At 37.8% G+C, this 20,686-nt stretch overlaps 1 protein-coding gene across 40 annotated transcripts in view; it reads right to left on the bottom strand.

The window, feature by feature from the left end:
- Positions 1-20,686, bottom strand: part of ANK2 (ankyrin 2) — a 347,388-nt gene that overhangs the window by 74,455 nt on the left and 252,247 nt on the right. For 31 of the 40 annotated variants that reach the window (XM_044429261.1, XM_044429248.1, XM_044429258.1 and 28 more), the window contains 13 exons: positions 19,675-19,773; positions 18,798-18,995; positions 15,213-15,311; positions 14,977-15,075; positions 13,532-13,630; positions 13,119-13,316; positions 12,369-12,467; positions 9,230-9,328; positions 8,492-8,689; positions 7,411-7,509; positions 7,220-7,318; positions 4,641-4,739; positions 2,913-3,011 (listed from right to left, as the gene is read on the bottom strand). In XM_044429261.1, the coding sequence (XP_044285196.1) occupies positions 2,913-3,011; positions 4,641-4,739; positions 7,220-7,318; positions 7,411-7,509; positions 8,492-8,689; positions 9,230-9,328; positions 12,369-12,467; positions 13,119-13,316; positions 13,532-13,630; positions 14,977-15,075; positions 15,213-15,311; positions 18,798-18,995; positions 19,675-19,773 (1,584 nt within the window). The remainder of the gene's footprint in view (positions 1-2,912; positions 3,012-4,640; positions 4,740-7,219; positions 7,319-7,410; positions 7,510-8,491; positions 8,690-9,229; positions 9,329-12,368; positions 12,468-13,118; positions 13,317-13,531; positions 13,631-14,976; positions 15,076-15,212; positions 15,312-18,797; positions 18,996-19,674; positions 19,774-20,686) is intronic. The other 9 variants (XM_044429276.1, XM_044429279.1, XM_044429256.1 and 6 more) reach the window with 2 other exon arrangements.

Below are 20,686 nucleotides of genomic sequence, written 5' to 3'. Positions count from 1 at the left end.
CAGCCCCAGCCAGCAGGAAGGATGTGAGTTGAAGTCAAAAATATCTAGAGCCTACAACTACAAACATTCAGACTGGACACTCTCAGGACCTAACAGCTCTTACGATTTAATTTGTGTTAGCTATTGGAGCTGTTTAAATGTGGTTTTAAACATTGTTGTGTGATTTTTATGATATTGTTACCTGTATTTTTATATTTATTTTCCATAGTATGCTGGAAGCTATCCAGACAACTTGAACGTATTGGGCAGTATATCAAACAAACAAACAATAAATATATTTGAAGGACACTAGGTTGAAAGAGGCTAGACTACAGTTTCCAGCAGGGTGCACATACCCCTTTTGCAAAAGTGGAACCCTATTACTCAAGGAAGGGGTAAAACAGCAAATCAGTGGGAGGTTTGCTTTTAAAAGAAAGCTGTATGTACAGCCAGCTGTTCTCTGTGCTCATTGTTGGATCAGACTTAAAGGAAATATGACAGCACTGAGTTCTCATAAATGTGAGCTCTGCAGTTGGGACAGCCCAGTTAAAGACTTTCCCTAAATAGTAACATCCTGCACTGCATGTTAAGCTGTGCTTCAGTGTGCTCTTGATTTTAAAAAGCAACTTGCTGAGAAGCTGTTATTTCTAAAACATTTCACAAGCACTACTGAATGCATGCAAGGTTAAGGTGTTCAGTCTCCCCGACAACCCCCAATATTGAGCACAGAATTAGGTGTTTGGGATATGACCATGAAGCTTAATAAATTGTGGTGCCAAATGTGTGAATCATGTTGGTATTCAAGATAATGAGACCTAGTTTTAGTTGGGAAATGAACTGTTGTTGAGGTGCTTCAGTTTGCTCTGCAGTGCAAGTATTAGGAGTAACAAACTATTTAAAAATATGAACCAGTTTAAAAGTCTAGCATTTCAGGTGTGTGCACTTAAAACTCTGATGGCTTTTCTTTTGCACCACCGGAAAGTTTTTGTTGTTTAGAAAGGTCAGACAACAGCAGGGAACCAAACCCCACAGAGACAGATTAAATGCACACTGTAGGACATATGTTTCCAACTGCCTTCCTTTTAGTAGCAAAGAAATAAATTTAAACTATATTTGAATAATTAAAAAGCAGCAAAATGACAAAAAACACTGAAACTGTTTGCAAGAAAGTGAGAGAGATGGCACGAAATAGACAACAAGACTGTGTGGTGTAACAGACAGGACACTGACTTTAATATGTGTATGTGTGTATATGTACACATATATATTAGTAATACTCTCAAGATCAGTTTAATACATGTCTTGTTGTTTGGGCTCATAACAGACACTCAGCCAAACCTACATCACAGGGTTGTTGCTGAGCAGAGAACTATGCAAGCCAGCTTCACTTCCTCACATGAGGGAAAAAGCTGGGATATAAATGTAATGTAATAAAAATAGTTTCAGCACCAATCTGCAGTCTGTTAGAAATGATGGCATCTACGCTCTACTCTTGAATTTAAAGTTCTCTAGTCCCCTGTTGCATGTCAAATGTGTATATACCCTCACAAACAATACATATTGCTTAAAACTTTAAGCTGAAATGACAAATTTATGTACCAAAATGCATAAATGTCCATGTTGCAGCAAGTGAAGTCAATTCATTCAAAACAAATATCAGGTTCATCTGTCTTTCAAGGATAAAACAATATAACTAAAGATTTCCTAAATAAATAAAAAGAAAGGGAGAGTATCTGTAATTGTTCTGCAAACAGTAGATGGAGTAGCGCCAATCCTTGTGGAACAACCTTATACTCACTAATGTCTAGTGGCAGAAAGTTATTTTGACACACAAGTCAGGGATAAACAGGCATGTTATTGTATTTGTAGTGTTTGTTTATTGTTAGGTTTTATTTATGTTGTAAGTCGTCCTGGGACGTTTGTTAAGGACAGGGTAAAAATGTTGTAAATAAATAAATGAATAAACCACCTGCGATCTCATAGTTGTTACTGGACTACAATTCCCGTAATCTCCAAGAACTGGCTCTGCTAGCTGGGGCTGACATTAGTTGAAGTAGGTTCCCAAGTCCTAGTGTTTGCATATTTATGTGCAAGGGCAGGTGCACGCACACATACATACCACATTCCCTAGTTTTGAACTGACCTCACTCTGAATTTCCTAGTACCAACTATCCTTCTTGTATTATTTGTCCATAAAATTCCTTAGAAAATGATAATTCTGTTTTGCTCATATTTTTCTTGATCTATATAATGCATAGGAAAGGTATCCCATGTCCTCTTAGAGTCAAACTACATTTTACATTAAAATATTTTTATGCCTTTTAAAAAATTATTTTATTCCTGGGTTGTTCAATTTTATTGGGAGAAATGTTTAATATTTTTCCTCTGAACCATGCCACTATGAGGCCTGGAAAAAGGTTCTGCTCACAGCTAATATGGAACTTTGCAACAGAAAGTCATTAACAAACTACTTCCTGTATACCTATGCCCATACTGAAGTCTTACTCTGCACAAAAGACTGCAGTGGCAGAAATAAAATAAAATGAAGTGGCCAAGTTTATGAAACATTAAAGAATGAATTGGTGTTAAATCTAAATGGAAATGTTTCAAGATGGAATTAAGTCACACGTTATAATACAAGTTATAGAATACATCTGGATATGTTCTGTGCCATTATGGTACTTAAGAACCAAGATTACATTTCTAAAACTTAAATCCATCCATGGAACAAAAACTGTAAACCAAATGGTCTATGAAAACTGAATTGCATTTGCTGTCATTAATTTGTCTCTTTAAAATAAGGGGATGAGGGAGGAAAGAAACAAATGGGGAAAAGACAGACAGACAGACAGACAGACAGACAGACAGACAGACAGACAGAAAAAAGTAACTCAGCATAACAAAGAATTGGAGATGAGGCCGCTGCTACTCACAGTTGTGGTGGTAATCACTTCCTCAGTTACAACCTTTAATGTATCGACCACTGAGATGTATCCCAGACGCTTCGCGATCGCTAAGGCAGTGTTGCCATTCTGAAAGGAAAATGAGGGAAAGAAAGAGACTAAGAGAGAGGACTGTGATATGACCCAGCGAGATCACACCCTGCACTGAGTGAGCCAGCATTTCCATCCAAAACAAGGCATTCACTTTGGAAAACCACTCTATGTTAGTGTTGAATCTGAATCTCTTTTTGCAACTTTGCTTAGAGTATAGCCCCAGTTGCCATGGTAACAAAACATTCTGAACATCTGCCTGTTACACTCAATAAATCTCCACTGCTTTTAATGGTTTAACCCACAACTTTCTGTATCACACTATATAAAGTTGGCTTTGATGTAGGAGTTCCTAATTTTGGAAATAAGCTTTTGATTGACAGTGACTTAAATAATTAACAGTTTAAAGCATATAGAGTGCAATCTTTAGGAGGAAGGACTATGCTGATGGAATACTCTGATCTTGGAGGCTCCATCCTGTCCATCCTCTGGCCATATGATAGGAGGAGCAGTGGAAACATTTTTTCCTACCTGTCTTCCAAGAACCTCTGGCTGGGGGCATGGTTAGGGTTTGGGAGAGCTTAGGTTCCTTCGGATCCTCTAACACTCCCCTTCCTGTACACTAGCATCCCCCTGTAACACATACATCTCCTCACCCCAGAAGGTCACAGTTCCAACCCCAAAATGGGAGCCACTAGAGAGACCTTCATGGTGGATTGAAGGAGTTTGATGAGGTGGGGCTCTAGTGATGGAAAAACATCCACTTTAAGGCTGGTTCTGCCTATAAGCTTGGAGGATTTTTTTCTGAACATTCCCAGGGACCACAGGGTTGCTGTCTTAATATATTCCAAGAAATTCACCATTTAAAAATGCAGAAAGAGTGTATCACTTATACAATCTGGTGCAACAAGGCACAAAAGCACAGGCAAAATGAAACAGATCAGAGTTACTATCTTACATTTCTTTAAATATATAAGGGAAGAGTGGTCAACTTCTGGAGGACAGGGACAGCTCTAGGAATGAGTTCTAAGGTCTGACTATAAAACCTTCATTCCTAAAGTGTTTCCAGTACATCCTATGAAGTAGGCAGGGATTTTTGAAGCTTCTATAGCAGGACTCACAGAACCCATTTCTGGAGTTTTTCCCTGCCCTTTAGGGGTAGCAACCACAGATTCTGAGAGTTTGGGGGGCTGCCAGAAAGAACTTGCCAGAAAGAACTTTTGTTTTGCACGCTTGTGATATGCAGGTATGCTTGTTATCTTTGAATTTACTTTTAAAATACATGTTTGCTCTTATTATCAATATGTAATATTTAAGTAATTTTTAAATAACCTCACTGATTTGTCTTTGGGTTAGGGATGCACCAAATGTTTTTCCATGTCTTCCACTGTGAATGTGAAATATTTCTCAAGAAAACTCTTTCCTTACAATTTTGTATGGCAATTAGATGGGTGTTTTATTGTCATTAGTCTAAAATACAATACTAAAAGAAAACAACACCAAATAAAAGAGTCATGTCTCTTAATACTGATGCCCTCTGGAGAACATGAATACGTTCATGTATTTGATGCCAACTAACTGGCTAGCATCAGTATATTCCAAGAAATACTGGAGCAAAAAATATCTGAACTAAAAGTGAATTAATGCATTAGTACCATCACTACTTACCGCAGTGATCGCATTTGGTTTGGCCCCATGTTGGAGAAGAACATTGATGATATGAGTGTGACCTTGTTGAGCAGCCTGATGTAAGGGAGTATACCCATTCTGTAATTAGAAGTAATTACCAGAGGAGAAGAAAGAAAGAAAGAAAGATTAGATATGTACGTTTTCTGTATCATCTTTGATTTAATTAAAAGTAAAGATCACAAAGGCACCAAACTGCCAACAATATTTATCTACTTATAGTAATTTTCATTAGCAATTTATCTTATAAGAAATTCGTTATGTAACACTAAAGAAAGTAGGTAAGTATTATCTGACCTATATAAAGGTTTAAAAATTTGAGATTAAAAGAAAGTAATTATTGGGCCAAAGCTAATACAATATAGAATGTATTGGGTGAAGCCTAGAGAAGCCATAGAAGTCTGTTGTATCTGAATCCTTTCACAGTATATACAGCATTTCATTCATAATCACAAGAAGAGAGATGGACAATCCATCATTCTCAGTTGCTGATTATTCCATTCCTTTATTTTTCTCAGGGATAGGAAATAATACTAAGGAATGCAAACATAATTCCATATCATACACTTTCTACTCAGCTTCCCAAGACAATCAAATGATAGCCCTTTAAAGAGTGTTCGGTGTGGGTTTCACTTACACACACAATTTATGCCTAACTTCTTGTACTAGTTCCCCTGCAGAAATCAAGAACAGAAGTACATAAAATGGGAACCCAAGGTGCTCACATAACCACTGAGAGAAACAGAGTTCTGTTAACAGAAATTGCAATAGTGGATCCATGAACAAAAAAGGCCAACATACACAGATATCAATACACAATAACTTTAGGATGTCAACTTTTTTCCAAATCCATTTTGAAAAGTTAATCAAGGTTAGCATCTATTCACAGTTCTTTTGAAGATTTTGTTAATTCAAGAAGCAGTCAGGAGTTTTGTTAACAGAAGACAAAAATATCATTGATTTTTAGACCAGAGGTAATAAAGATATGTTGCAAGTCTAATCCAAACTTCCTTGATATCATTTTCTATGGTTTTCTTGGCAAATTATTTTCCTTAAAGTAATCCCACCTTCCGGAAAAAAAAACCCCTTCAGCTAAATGTCACAGTATGTGATAGAAAAAATGGAAACAAACACAATGCCATAATGGCTCCATTCTACTAATTTCTTGGGAGAAAAGTAGTAAAGCATTGAGATTGGATTTTTCAGAGATGGGGCCAGTACAAAGAAAAAAACAATAGAAATCAAACAACTCACAAATGCTGAACCTTATCAGAACCTTCTTGTTAATTATACATACTGAACTCAACTTTCTTGGATACAATTTAGAGAGATACTCATTAGAAATTGGTCCATTTTTGCTTTCATTCTATAGAATGCATTAAAAAAGAAAGCCCTTCCAGACTAAATGGCAGCCAGATGTATGGATTCATTCAACCTAAATTGCTATTCCCTTTTGTCTACAGTTTAAAAATGCCTAACGGCCTGTTAAAATATGACACTGAAATATCCTTCCTTCCATAAAGATACTTTCACATCTTGTAACAGCAGAATACAACTTTCTGCCTAAGGAAACTCTACTTATGCTGAAAGCTCGTTAAATGTGAAGAAGGAAAATGCAGAACAGGGGTAACATGAATTGCAGCTGAGGTTCTCTTTTTGTCCCCACTACATACTTTTGCATTGCAAGAAACTGGCACTACAAGTCAACTGCACTGCCTATCCCATCCTTCCTATTTATTATCTGAAACAAGCACAAGTAATCCAGTTTTAAAACAAATAGCAGAAAATCTTCTATAACTTCTGAATATGTGAACACCACAATGCACTTATTATTAAAGCAGTCATCCATTTAGAGGAAACTTGTTCAGTTAACTGTATGACATTTAATCCATTTCATTGATTAATTAAATCTGCATAGATATGAATATGGGTAAGAGCAATACATCTCAAGCAAGCATTTGTTTTTTAGTGATAAAATATGTATCATCGGGAGCCATTCTCTCCCATGGGATAGAAAATGGATATGTATTTAAGATTGCACCTTCCAGCTGCCCATTTTACATACAGTTTTACTGAAAATAACTCTACTACTCAATTAATCAGAATGACCTTTTTAATCAATTAAATTTTATAACCAATTAATTTAACAAGTTACACTCTTATACAAGTCTGCTCGGATCTAAGTCCCATTGTGCTTAATGGGGCCCACTACCAGCATCACAACTAAATATTAAATATTTAGTTTATTAGTTAATTTAGTTATTTTTTACTAAATATCATATTAAACATTTTACTTCCAAGTGTTACGGCAACTTGTAAAACTTGCTTCAGTCTATTCAACTTCCTAGGTGAACCACATCATCTTTTAATCGACTAGAGTTCAGGCCGACACTACGTTTAGGTCAAGCTCCTTTTCCCCATGCATTCGATTTCATACAAAGAGCACAAGTCTTATTCTGCTTTCATTTTAAACAAAGGGAACTTTGAAATCCATGCACTTACATGTATTGTAAACATACAAAAAAAATATAAAATTATGGAAATGATGAACAAATATTTACCTTTGTTTTAGCATTGACATTAGCTCCTTGCTTCAGGAGAAAGTTGACCATCTTGATGTTTCCATAGTGACAAGCCACAATTAATGGAGTGTAACCCAGCTACAGAGACCAAAAAAAGAAATGTGAGGGGCGAAGGTGCTACTGTAATTGAAATATTCTTTTATCTTCGTGGAAGTAACTGCGCAATATACCTTTGTTTGAGCATCTTTGTTTGCCCCATGCTTTATCAACATATCTGCTACATTCACTTTATCTTCTTGAGCTGCTAAATGTAAAGATGTCAGTCCACTCTGCAAATTAAATATAAAAAGGCCTTTAGGTGTTTTATACATGGTACATTTACAACAGGGGAACCTTCCAAGCCACCACCAAGGGCAATCCAACATAAAGCTTATTACAGCACCACAGCCTCAAAATTACAAAGGCAGGAAGGATGGCTGCTAAGTCTGCAATTGAGAAAAGAGGGTGTCTCACTAGGTTGCATGTACTGAAACCAGTCGAAGTCACAGGCACAACCTGGGTAACACGAGTGAACTGGATGAACACCCCTAGGCTGTGAGCCCAAAAGCAAGACCAAATCCCATTGGTGTTAGGACTCATACAATACTACCTCATGTGACTTCTTAGAAGTAATATTTAGTTCAATAAGGCTTACTTTGAGATAAGTGGCTACAGGATTACAACCTTAATCACTTAAAATCAGAAAGTTTAGCAATGATAATGACCTGGTTTGGCTGGATTTAATTTAGTCAGCTCACTCACGCCCCTGACCAAATTATGGTTAGATATGGGAGAGGACCAAGAAGACAAGAATGAACAAGATAAAAAGTAGATGTAGAATTTCCTGTGAAGATGAGGGATAATTGCCCATCTCTAGCTTTTGGAACTTCCCTATCAGGAAGAACCAATTCTTGCAACAGCAGATCTCCAAAACTGACCAAGTCCTATAGTCACATTATCATTATCTCAAGTTTAGAAACAGCAATGCCTGAAACATGAACATCTTTAATAGGTTCTATTTTTCCAATTTATCTTGAAGAGAGGGAAGGGACACAAACCCTGCATAATAACTGACCAAAAAAACAAAATAGAAAGCTGATGTTATCAAGATGTTTTAAAAAACTGCTGTTATCCAGATGCTCTATTACAAATTTTTGCTTTCCCACATTTAACATATGTTAACATTTTGTGTTAATTTTTGTGATACTAATGCTTCTTTCATTTCCCAGATGGCATTAAAATAATTTATTCTCAGCAGCAAGAGTGTATTACCTTTGTGGACACATGGATATTAGCTCCTTTCTCCAGAAGTAAGTTCACCATTTCAGCATGACCTTCCTGTGCAGCCAGGTGAAGTGGAGTCACTCCTTGTTTGGTCAAAATATTGGTTTCTGCTCCATAATTCAGCAAAGTTGTGGCTATCTGCATCTGATTCTTCTTAGCAGCAATGTGTAGAGGAGTATATCCATTCTGAAAACCAGGTATCTTGTATTAATTAATATACATTTGCAGTGTCAATTTTCTTTCATAACAAATTCTTCCTCCAGATAATGGCCAATATTTTCTTATATCTATGGAGTCTAATTCTTTCATTTAAGGGAAATTCCATTCAGGAAGCAAGAAATTGACTATGTATGCTTGTGTCAGATCCATGTATCAACAATAATCCATTTACAGCATGTTTGTGACAGGTATTGGTACTGCTATCTTTAACACTCTTCTCATTACAGAGCAGGGCTATATTAATGCCTTCACAAGTGATGGAGGTTCAGTCTTACTTTTGACAGTCATGGGAAATTTCCCCCTTAAAATATTTATTCCTGTAAGATTATATGCAATTTTAATGCAACTGGGTATTCACAAAGATACACCTCTAAGAATAATTATTATTTCCAGGCAACATAGCCAATGGGCCCGGAATAATAGGCACTGCCTTTAAAAACATCTAGATTGGGAAAGACTGATCTGTTAGGAAACAGGAAACAGTCCTGAATGAATGGGACATCTCACCTTGGCAGTAGCATGAGGAGAGGAACCCTTCTCCAGCAACAGTAGCGCCACCTTCTGGTTGTCATAATGAGCAGCAACATGGAGGGGGGTGAGGCCATTCTGGAAAGGGTGGGTTTATGTTAAGGCATTAAGTGATGGTTAGCTCTGTTTTATGCTACAGTTAAATTACAAAACAACCTAAAATGAATAAGAAGCAATTAACCAATAAAAGCACAACTTAACTGATAACTCAAGGTGAATTATTTTCATATTAGAAAGGTTACTTAGAACATAAATAGCATTGACCAATTATTAGAAAGGGGCTTTGCCTTAAAGGAGGATAAGCTATTAAGGATTAATTTACGTTGCCTTAAATTTTGTATTGTACAACACTAATCACATGATGTAACTTCTAGGCTAGCAGGATTTAAATATGAATTACCTTCACAACAAAGGGAAAAACAAAGTAGTTCATCTTATCTACTTTACCTCATTTCAAAAACTTAGAAAAACAATAACTTCATAAAAATATGTTGTTGTTATTTTGTCATAATTGACTAACTACTGAAAACTACTTGAGAGCCAGTGTGGTGTAGTAGCTATCATATTAGCTTGGGACTGAAAAGACTTGGGTTCAAAGTCCACACTCAGCAATGAAGTTTATTTTACTTATTTTATTTCTACACTGCCCAATAGCTGAAGTTCTTTGGGCAGTTTACAACACATAGAATACAATATAAAATACAAACAGCAATTAAAATAATTAAAAGATTACCATACAAAATTTAAAACCAAATTTTACACAACAATAAAAAGTTACAAGACCTTTTAAGCAAGTAACAAAGCATCTGTTCAATGCCCTGTAGCAGAGGATAGCCCTAACCTGCCAATGGAAAGATACTGAGGTGCTTGTTCCTCCATAATTGGGAGACCACCAACAAGAAGCACTTTTTGTTGTTGCTGCCAAATGAGCCTCCCTTGGAGGTAGCAATCAGAGACAGGCTGCAGATCATGATTATGCGTATACAGTGCTTTTTTTGTAAAGAAAAAAAAAAAGGTGCCGGAACTCACGTCGCCGGCAGTAAGCGTGCGACCACACACACCAATCCCAAGCCAGCAGCGCCCTCACTATCTCACTATCAGATAACAGATAGCAGACACAAAAGCAGCCTGCAGGCACTATGTTAATGACGTTTGCTGCTGATCTGCTAAGATTCAAAATCAAAATCACTTCGTAAAATCCATTGGAAAAAAATGTGCAGGAATGCCGTTCCGGTGCGTTCTATGACAAAAAAAGACCTGCACATATATTGCCCAGGTATACTATAGTTGGGAAAGGCTTTTTATCAGGCACTGTGGTCCCAAGCTATCTAACACTTTTCAGGTTAAAACTAGTCCTTTAAATTAAGCTGGAAGCACATAGAAAGCCAGTGAAAGTGGACCAGAACTGGTGTTATGTGTTCAGACTGACTGCTCCCTAAGCTGGCTGCTGCATTTTGCACAGGTGGCAGCTTCTGAACAGTCTTTAAGGACAGCCCCACACTGAGTGTATTACAGTAATCTACTTTAGAGATTACCAGAGCACAAATGACTGAAACCGTATCTCTCTCGAGATAGGGCTATAGCTGGATCACCAACCAAACCTGGTAGAAGGCATTCTGTACCACTGAAGCTACCAGGGCCTCAAGTGACAAAGATGGCCCAAGGAGCACTCTCAGGCTATGAACCTGCTTCTTCAAGGACAGTGCAAACCCACCTAGCATAAGCTCCCCAAGTTGCTCTGGGTATGTCACTAAATCTCCCCCTAACCTTCCTTACAGCATTCTTGTGAGGCAGAAGTGGATAGAGGTGGATCAGGTATACCACACCCTTAGCTTTTTGGAGGAAAAGCTAGAATATACATGAAGAAAAGAAAAAAAAAAACCACGAATAAAACCCGGAGTATTATTGCATGCAAATATATCTGTTCAGAAGATATTTGCATGCAATTCATGATATGGTCACACCTTTCTGCTAAAAATGGCAGCACCATGTTACATTCCCTTCTTCCCATTATACAGTATGGTTCAAGTTTTCTGCCTATCATGCACTTCATTACTGCAGCTATTGGGAAAACATGGGGCCAGATGAACTAAGTATTAAGGACTGGAAAGTTTGCTATGGGGCCACCAGTTCTGGAAGTGCCTTGTGGAGGTTTATGAGGAAATCTCAGAGCATCCAGAAGGTGATGTAAAGAGTCACCTCTGAATGGTGAGGCTGTTAGCTTCAAAAGGAGGAATGAAGAAGTCTTGGGATTTCTTCCAGAATAATGAAATAAAGACTAATGCAGTGACCATGGCAAGGTGTGAAAGGTGTTGGGCTTCACAGGGATGAGAGGGGGAAAGAGCATTTTAAAAACGATCACTGAAGTACTACTGAGGGGAAACTGCTGTGTGCAAAGTCATCAAATACATTATGAGATAGTGACTTGTTTGTCTCTAGAAGCCCTTGCTCTATATGAAATGTTACTCCTGCTTTTGCATTTTTTCATATTCACATTGCAGCTTCTGTTCTGCTTGGGAGCGCTGACAACCATTTTGGATTTGTGCAGAGAGACTCTCTCCCTACATTGCTGTAGATTCCCAATAAAGGCCTGCTGGGTTGCATTTAAAAAATAGCTGATCTTAGTATTTGAGAAATTATTTTTCCTTCCACAGAATCAACCCATGTCTTTCATTATATGCCTTCCACTAATCAAGCAACTGTAATGTTTATTTATTCTCAGTGCAGATAGCTTTCTCATGATATGCAAGCAAACAACAGTGAGGAATGCTTTAGGTAAAAGAACTTGTAATCCTGACACTAAAACTGGTGGTCAAAAACCACTCCCATGTTGTCCTTTGTAAGGAGGTGAGCTGTAGAAACAATATCAGTGATCAGTACTATAGGAAATTCATGCCAAAATTGTCTGAATTTAGCAATTGCTTATAGCAGATGTAGACAGTACGAGGACTAAAAATATTTGCTATCACTATATTGTATGGTATAAATAATCCATATATTTGACTGTGTACTCATGATATAATATTGAGTGCAACTGTACCACTGAGTTCTTTAGCAACGAGCCCGGGTATCTTGGTTAATGGTGATTTTGGTTTGAAACACTTCATCTAATTCCTACCTTTCCAGCTGAATCAGGAGATGCACGACGCTGCAACAGCAGTTTTGCCACATCTAGGCTTCCATACTTAGCTGCCACATGCAGTGGTGTGAATCCCTTCTGTATAATATACCATTAGAAGACCAGTGAGTGAGTATAACCTCAATGCTTGCTCTCCTTATTTTATAAAGAACTCTTAATACAGCAACTGATTAGCCCATAAATCAACATTGAAACAATGATAAATCATAACATCTTAAACGTCTTTAGAATATATATCAATTTGCAAAATGTTTTTAAAAAGGCAATTGCTCATACAGTGTAAGACTGTGATTCAGAAGGAATGCATTTAAATTTTTGTGAGAAATTACTTTTCAGCAACTACCTTCACAAACACCCTTAACTACTGTTTCCAGAGGTTAAAAACAGTCTGAGAATTTTCAAGAGAAAATCCATGTATGCATCAGCAGCACCATTTCATCTCCAACTGCATTTCATGCGGCATCTTACTGCTATACTAGATGGCAGGTCCACTTTTAATAACCCACTTCCTTCCCTAAAGAGCAGTGAATACAACTATTTAAATAGGCCTAAATCAAGCCTATTTAATTAGAATTAATCATCTGAACAGAAGTCAGTGGGAGACTGAAGATATGCAAGTCACAAAGTCCCAGGAACATCAGTATTGTTACTAATAATCTATCTATGGTCAAACATTTCTTGCTCTGCATTGGTTCTGGGAAAGTGACATCTTTAAAAATGGTAATTTACCTTGGTAGCCAAAGAGTGTGCTGCACCTGCCTCCAAAAGAACTGATGCTACATCCACTTGACCTTCTCGGGCAGAGATATGCAGTGGTGTGTACCCATTAGTAGTTGCAGCATCTGGGTGGGCCATGTGTTGCAGCAAGAGCTGAACAATTTCTGTTTTACCCAAGCGAGAGGCAATATGTAGTGGAGTCTGTTCCTCCTACAACTCAAAGCAGGGAAGATGTTAGAACTGGGTTGTTATTTCAAAGGTAAAAGCTTCAAATAATTCCACTATATGGCTTCAAATGGAAGATGAAGGTGTTTTGTGTGTATTCCCACTAAATGTAATTATAAATCCCAAGAACGAAAACTATTCTTACCCAGAGGCCCTTCTTGTATGAAAACAGACAAAAACTGACCCATGGAAACACTTACCCTTGCTCGGGCATCCACCAGAGCACCATTCCTCAGGAGGCAGCGGACCACTTCCACCTGGCCTGCCCGGGCTGCCATATGTAAGGCTGTCTCGCCACGCTGAAGAAAAACAGATTTTAAAACTCTGTTAGTATGTTTCGCATTGTAAGCTGCCTAGGAAAGCCTCAGCAACTATAGGCACCCTATAAATATATGTAAATAAATAAATCATCCTTTTATGAGGAAAATTATTATTAACTGAAACATTCTACTTAAAACATAATTTTATTAATTTTATAAGTAATGTGACATGGCATTAACACACTGAACCAAGTGCTTATTTATTTATTTATTTATTTATTTGATTTCTATACTGTCCGTTAGCCAAAATGGTTCTCTTGGTACCTGGGAGAAAAAAACATTTCTGTTTGCTTGCTGAATTAAAATGTAATCCCAAACAGTTGTCTCAGATTTAAAAAGTAACACTATACTAAAATGCATTGAATGGAGAGCTTCAATATGCTAGCAAAACATGAGATGTACATTCACCATTAGAATATGCTGTCATAATACTGTAGATAGACACCAAGACTCTGTGCCAGCACTGTGAGCAGAGCACCACCAACAGAGTTGTCAAATCAGTGTGGAGATGTGGCGGTGAGGCAGACACATGCCAAATATTATCCCCCTCCAGACCCCAACCACACCCCTGATGATAGCACATATTTGCACCAATTACAGAGCAAGCATAAGTAAATGTGTTTATTACATTTTATATTGCTACAAAGCCAATGTTCTGTGCTGAATTTAACTTGTACTCAATGGAAAGGGGGGAATCACAGCCCTGCTTCCTCCTACAGTTTAACCTATATTGTCACAACAGAATATAAAATGTGGAGTAGTTTTTCACTCATCCACAGATCATAACCAGCAGCAGTATACGCATGTTTAAATGAGGCCCTTACAAAATTATAGTATATATAACATTGAGGCTGTATTGTGCTTCCTCTGGTTACATACATCCTAGTGAAATCAAAACAACTTTCTTCCAAGAATAAAATGCTTAATATTGGGCTATAAATAATATTTTCTCAGAAATGGTTCATGTTTTATGAACAGCCCCTTTGGTGACATAGCTTTGCTCAGGTAAACACATACTTATTTCTATAATTATGCCTATCAATGTCACACAGATGTCTCATTTTGAAAACACCAATGAACCTCAAATTGCCCTGAGTTTTAAAATTTTACTTAAAATATTATTTTGCAGTCTTAGGGTTAAAACTGTTTTGTTTAAAAAAGTGAGCTAAAGATGGATAAAGCATCAAAAGAAAATAAAAGGTTTTTTTTTATTTTATATGTGTGCAGGACTAATTTATAGAAAAGGTGATACCAGTAAGATATTTTGCTAAAACACATAGGTAACTAAGTAAGACTACTACGATTCAAATCTAACTCATACTCACAATGTTAGTGACATCTGGAGAAGCTCCATTCTGCAGCAGTAGGAGAACTATGTTTAAATGGCCCATAAACGCAGCCACATGGATTGGAGTGAGGCCTGACTGTGAAACAGAACAACAATAGTTTTACTCCTTTGCAAACCATCTTTACGGTCTTCCCCATTTATATAAAAAGGTGTGTGTGAGACTTAGAGAAAGAAAATAGTAGGGAGAGATGCTTCTTTAGGAAATGTCTCTACCTCTGTTATAGCTTGGATAGAGGCCCCGTATTTCACCAGCAGTTCCATGACTTTAATGCGATTTTTCTTGCAAGCAATGTGCAGTGGCGTAAAACCATTCTGTGCAAAAGACAATCATGTTAGTTAAAACATGCACCCTCACTTCTCACGCATTGTTAGATTATCAGATTTTCTTCAGTAATGATGGGTTTCGAGCTACTGAAAAAGCACGGGCTCTAGGACTCATTCCCATTGTATTCTAGTCCAAACAGAATGGATGAAGAGGTTTTCTACACCGAGAAGTAAGCTCTACATGTTAAAATGTGTGGCACTTTTCACTACTTTTTCCTGTTGACAGCACTCTCCAGTGTAACTGAGGTATAATGCAATCCAACCTGTGTTATTAACATAACCATGCTAGTTGGGCCAATTGCATATTTCCTCCAGAATCCTAACACTGAAGTGGCTCCAATGTTGCTGGGTATATGTTCGACAACATCTTAAAGAAGTCATTTTCTGATGACATCTCAGACTATTCATACAGTATACACACTCACTAATTAATACCAGTTTTTATTTAGACTATAGAATCATGCTTGGAAGGGACATCTGACGAGATCATCCAGTCCAACCCTTGCTTAAGACAGGCTGTGCACCAGAGTGCTGCTACAGCACTCCAGACAGATGACTATACAACCTCTGCTTAAATAACTCCAACAAAGGAGACTCCACCAGCTCCTAAAGCTGTCTGTCCCACTGCCAAACAGCTCTATAGTCCTAACCTTAAGCTAAAATTTGCTTCCCTGCATGATCCACCCATTGGCTCCAAATATCCTGGGGAGAAGGCTGTGTTAATCATTGGGTAAGATGGTACAAATATATCCAATCAAAGGGCTGAACTCTCTTGAAAGGTTTGACATGTGAAAACAAATGTACAGTATGCATGGAATGGTCTTAAGTCTGTAAAAATGTAAATAATATACTGGGAACACATGGTAACCATCCATTTAAAAATAAATTACATCTATTTTCATCTCTCTCACACTGTTAGGTATCTAAGATTACAATCCCCAGTCTATAAATTAGTTGAGATCTAACTGCTGAATGCATGTTTATTTATATGCTCCACTCCAAATAATCATATATCCTTCAAATACTGCAACATCAAGTATCAGAAGTATTGTTTCTTTAATAGTTTGGGCTAATGTAGTAGTATCACTGTCTTAGGATCTTGGATCTAAAATGTTTACAACAGCATGAACTAGCAGTAACATCATTTTTTAAAAAAATACCTCTTAAAAAGCATTCTATTCATATTCTGAAGCAAAATACCTCAAACATTTTTGCCTACCTGTTTTCAATTTCAACCCTCAAAAGGGGGGGGGGTATTTTTTTTTTACTCCAAAATGTCCTAGTCCTTCTTTTTCTTTTGTACCTCCACAGCCCTAATTCTATTTTTTTCTCCTTTAATACTCTAATTATATTCTTAACTGTCTCACTGAAAACTGGAAACTGAAGAGCAAGTGACAGATAGCAGGGGAAAGATACTGGCCCTTGTGCTGACCTGCCTGAATCCACTTATGTGAGGCAACCAGCTGAGGTGCAGCACTGGCCTGTAATGATTCTGTCCAATAAATAAGCAGTTTGAAGACTTGTCTAGGTACAACAGTGTTAACTGGCTTACCATGAAATCATCTGTGTGTTATAAAATAAAAATGCTAATTTATAAAGGTGAACTCAGCTGCTTACCATGGACAAGTGGGGAGGAGGGGGCATATTTCCCTTCTTTTTTGAAATAGGGAACTACTTCATCTATGATCTTATATGCTTGGTCTTTCCCACACAAAGAAAGAGGCAGCCATGAGGAAAGATTTTTGCATGTTGACATCCATTAGGTTTAGCCGGTGATGAGCTGGCCATATGCATCTGCTCCCAGATATAAGATGCATCGTTTGGTATCCAAAAGTACTATATCAATGCCAACGTGCAAATGTTTCATATGCACAGTAAAAGCACATGATCATGAACTAAACTGGCTATAAGCCAGGAGAAGACAACCTTTTACTTCAAGAGGTATTGCAGGGAGGCTCTTAAACTGTTGCATGTGCATGCACCAGCACTGAACGATAGAATTTTCATTCATGCTTTTGCTGAAGGTATGGCTTCCTGCCACTAGGAGGCCAATGTGCTTCAATTGATTCCTTGGTAGTTTTAAGCTCGGTAAAAATGATGCGAGCAAGAACGACCCTATTATTTTTTCAAATCAAAAGCTATTTAAATGTTAAGTGTGAAGCATTTGAATTGTTAGAGAAGCTATAATTTGAACAAAAGGGGAAAACCCTTATTTGGAAATGGGCAGACATGATAATTAATGGGAAGTGATATTAGCAACTTCTGTTAAACCAAATGTTCACACATCATTAAAAAGCAGAGCTCCCTCTTTAAGCAGTTTCTAATCTAAGCAGATCTGTTAATAGCATTTTGTTCAGTCACTAAATGTTTAGTCTTGCTTTTAATTTATTAGAAAATTGAGCTAAAATACTAATAGTACGGTAACAATAGTCAAAGACAACAATAGTTCCTATTTGGTATAAAAAGACATTATTCACTGATTAGAAAAGCATATCAAATGCATTGCCTTAGTCATAAGCTAACTGATGCCAAATATATACCAATAGCATGGACATCTAAATTTGAGACATGAGGTTCTTTAAATGACATTGAGTGTGTATGTTGTAGTATTCTACTCAGTGCTTTAGAGTTTTCATAAGCATGGATTTTATTTGATAATTGCTTGTACGGTAAATGCACTACACAGGATTTCAGACAATAGGCAAAAAGCTACTTGAAGTCACACTTAAGTTTTAGTTCATGAAAATTATTTTTTACCATTTACAATCCCTTATGTAATAGAGTGGAGTTTACTGCTATTTGAGTTGGTATGAGGGGGAAGGGAAGAAAGAAACAAGCTTAATGCTCATCTGGGCTCAAAGAGTTCATAACTTAGAAAAAGAAAAAGGCTACAATCTCTTGACCAACAAACACTACCTCAGAGTACACAGACCAACTGAATTGGAATTATTAGTGTCAGGTAATGCAGTGTCTCACTCGGTTAGATCAAGTGTGGATAACTGGTAGCCATCCAGGTGTTTTGGCCTAAAACTCCCATCAGCTCTTGTCATCACCTCATGGTTGCAGAAAATGGACACTGTAGGCCAAAACATCAGGAAACTCATGAACTGCCCAGATCTACATTAGCTTGCTACTTGTGTTCACTACTGTACACAGTTTCAAATGCAGAACTACAATGCATATTGCCGTAAAGGGACTCTGGATGCATATGACTGTATCTCTCTACAGATAACCCCCTCTGTACACTGAGTAGATAGAGAAGGACCATCCTCTTGCTTGCTTCCTCCCTAATCTCTGCATGCTACTGGTCCTGCCCTGATGTCCAAGTGGTCTGACAACTGTATGGAGACTGGGGACAAGATCAGAAGTTCAGCAGGTATGAAAAATAAGGGCCAGTGAACATAGCTCCACCTCCATGCATTCATTTGGAGAATGTCCAAAGATTTTTCCAGTGGAAGTACAGGAAATGCTTACCAATGCACGAGCATTTGGATTTGCTCTCTTATCCAGCAGAAGTTTGGTGACACGGTAGTGGCCACAGTGAGCAGCAACATGGAGAGCAGTCAAGTAATCCAATGTGACATCGTCAACAGGAGCTTTGTGCTGCAGTAAGTGTTTTACACACTCAACATGGTCACCTTGGGCAGCCATATGAAGTGGAGAGAGTCCATTCTGTATAAGCAACAAGACAAGTAAAACATAAAACTGTGTCAAACTCATGTAAAAAAAGAAAGAAGTGGTTAAGTACATATTGCAATAGTAGGATTTTCTAAATCATTTCCAAAAACTCCTGTAACACTAATCAAGATATTGCCTAAGAATTGTCCAATAGGGATGCTCACACGTCCCTAACCATTGTCCACCATACTGCATTGATACTATATTTCTAACAATGTAAATTGAAAATAATGTCTCTCTGATAGCTTCACATGCCTTCACTGAACATAATCCTCTCTGTGTGTTTGTGTGTGGGTAGGGAATACATCCCTGCACATTAAGAGCAGTGGAACAGAATAGAATCAAACTAGCCTTGCTTATCTACAAATACACAGATAAGACTTTTTCTCCAGACATCTATATGATGGCCGGAATTATTAAGCAAGCAAGCAAGCAAGCAAGCAAGCAAGCAAGCAAGCAAGCAAGCAAGCAAGCAAGCGCTCTCTCGCTCTCGCTCTCGCTCTGTGTGTGTGTGTGTGTGTGTGTGTGTGTGTGTGTCTATAGACATGCATGAATGTTAGTATTTGTGTCCTTAGCACTTGCACTTTGGCTGCTTACTACATTTCAAAATAAGGCAACCATTTCTAAAACACTGGCTTGAAATTAACCATTTCTTCTACTGTGACCTACAAACCTTGGTCCTGGCAAGCAGTGGGGCACCTCGTTCGAGGAGAAGCTCTACAACCTGATCGTGTCCACTTCGTGCAGCACAGTGGAGTGGGGTGAGTCCATCCTTAGAGGAAATAACAACAGGAAATGTTAAATATATAAAAACTCTTGTACTTGAGAACAGCGCCATCAAGCTCCTCACAAAACAAGCAGCAAAACTGGGCCCTTATTAAGACTTCATTACCCTTTCCTAGGATGATAAATGGATAATGAGTTGTCACACCAGCCCTTGAATTATACGGAATCCCTCCACATGAGAACCATTCCTACTCAGAAAGAAACAGCATTGAGATGGAGAGTGTTTATGCAATTTGCAGAAGCAGCATTGAGAGTTTAGCTGTGTACTATAACTCCTCCCACCCCCACTGCATGAAAGTGTTTCCCAGTGGCTGCAGCTATAAGGGTAAGTACAGTAGCAATGAGCAAGAACTGTTCTCTCCCAGTCACTCTCTGGTTTTGGTACTGTATGTACTGTCATGGGGAAATGATGCATAGCAGAACCCTGCATTATTTCAGTTTTCAATTCAAATAGTGTGCTGAATGCTGAGAAATCAAATACACACATAAATAAAATTATGCCACTCTATGGTATGGAAGTTGGGATGGATAACAAAATGGGTAGAATAGGATGGAAGGTGTAAAAATGTTAACATGGAATCAACAGAGGAAGAAGACTTAATTTGCTAAAGCTGAACTGCAAGGATGCTCTAACAAATGTTTCACAAACACACTGTGACAGCACCGTCTCTCCACAATATTCTCTTAGTTGCAAAAGAACATCCTGCCCCAAAGCACTTGCAGAGCTTCTCTTCCACTGAACATGATGGTTAGCAAGAGACAAGTCAATAAAAGATTTAGAATACAGAGTGTATTCTAAGTGTATTCTAGGTGAATCTAGAACTCAGAGAGCAAGAAATACATGGGGAATGAGGACAAAATTATTGTGAAACACTAAAGTAAAATAGCACCACTGGGAA

The sequence above is a fragment of the Varanus komodoensis genome, unplaced genomic scaffold (assembly GCF_004798865.1).
Source record: "Varanus komodoensis strain SLA01 unplaced genomic scaffold, ASM479886v1 scaffold2, whole genome shotgun sequence".
NCBI classification, from domain to species: Eukaryota; Metazoa; Chordata; class Lepidosauria; order Squamata; family Varanidae; genus Varanus; species Varanus komodoensis.
The sequence above is the reverse complement of the archived record's forward strand: the minus strand, read 5'-3'. Positions and strand labels throughout refer to the sequence as shown.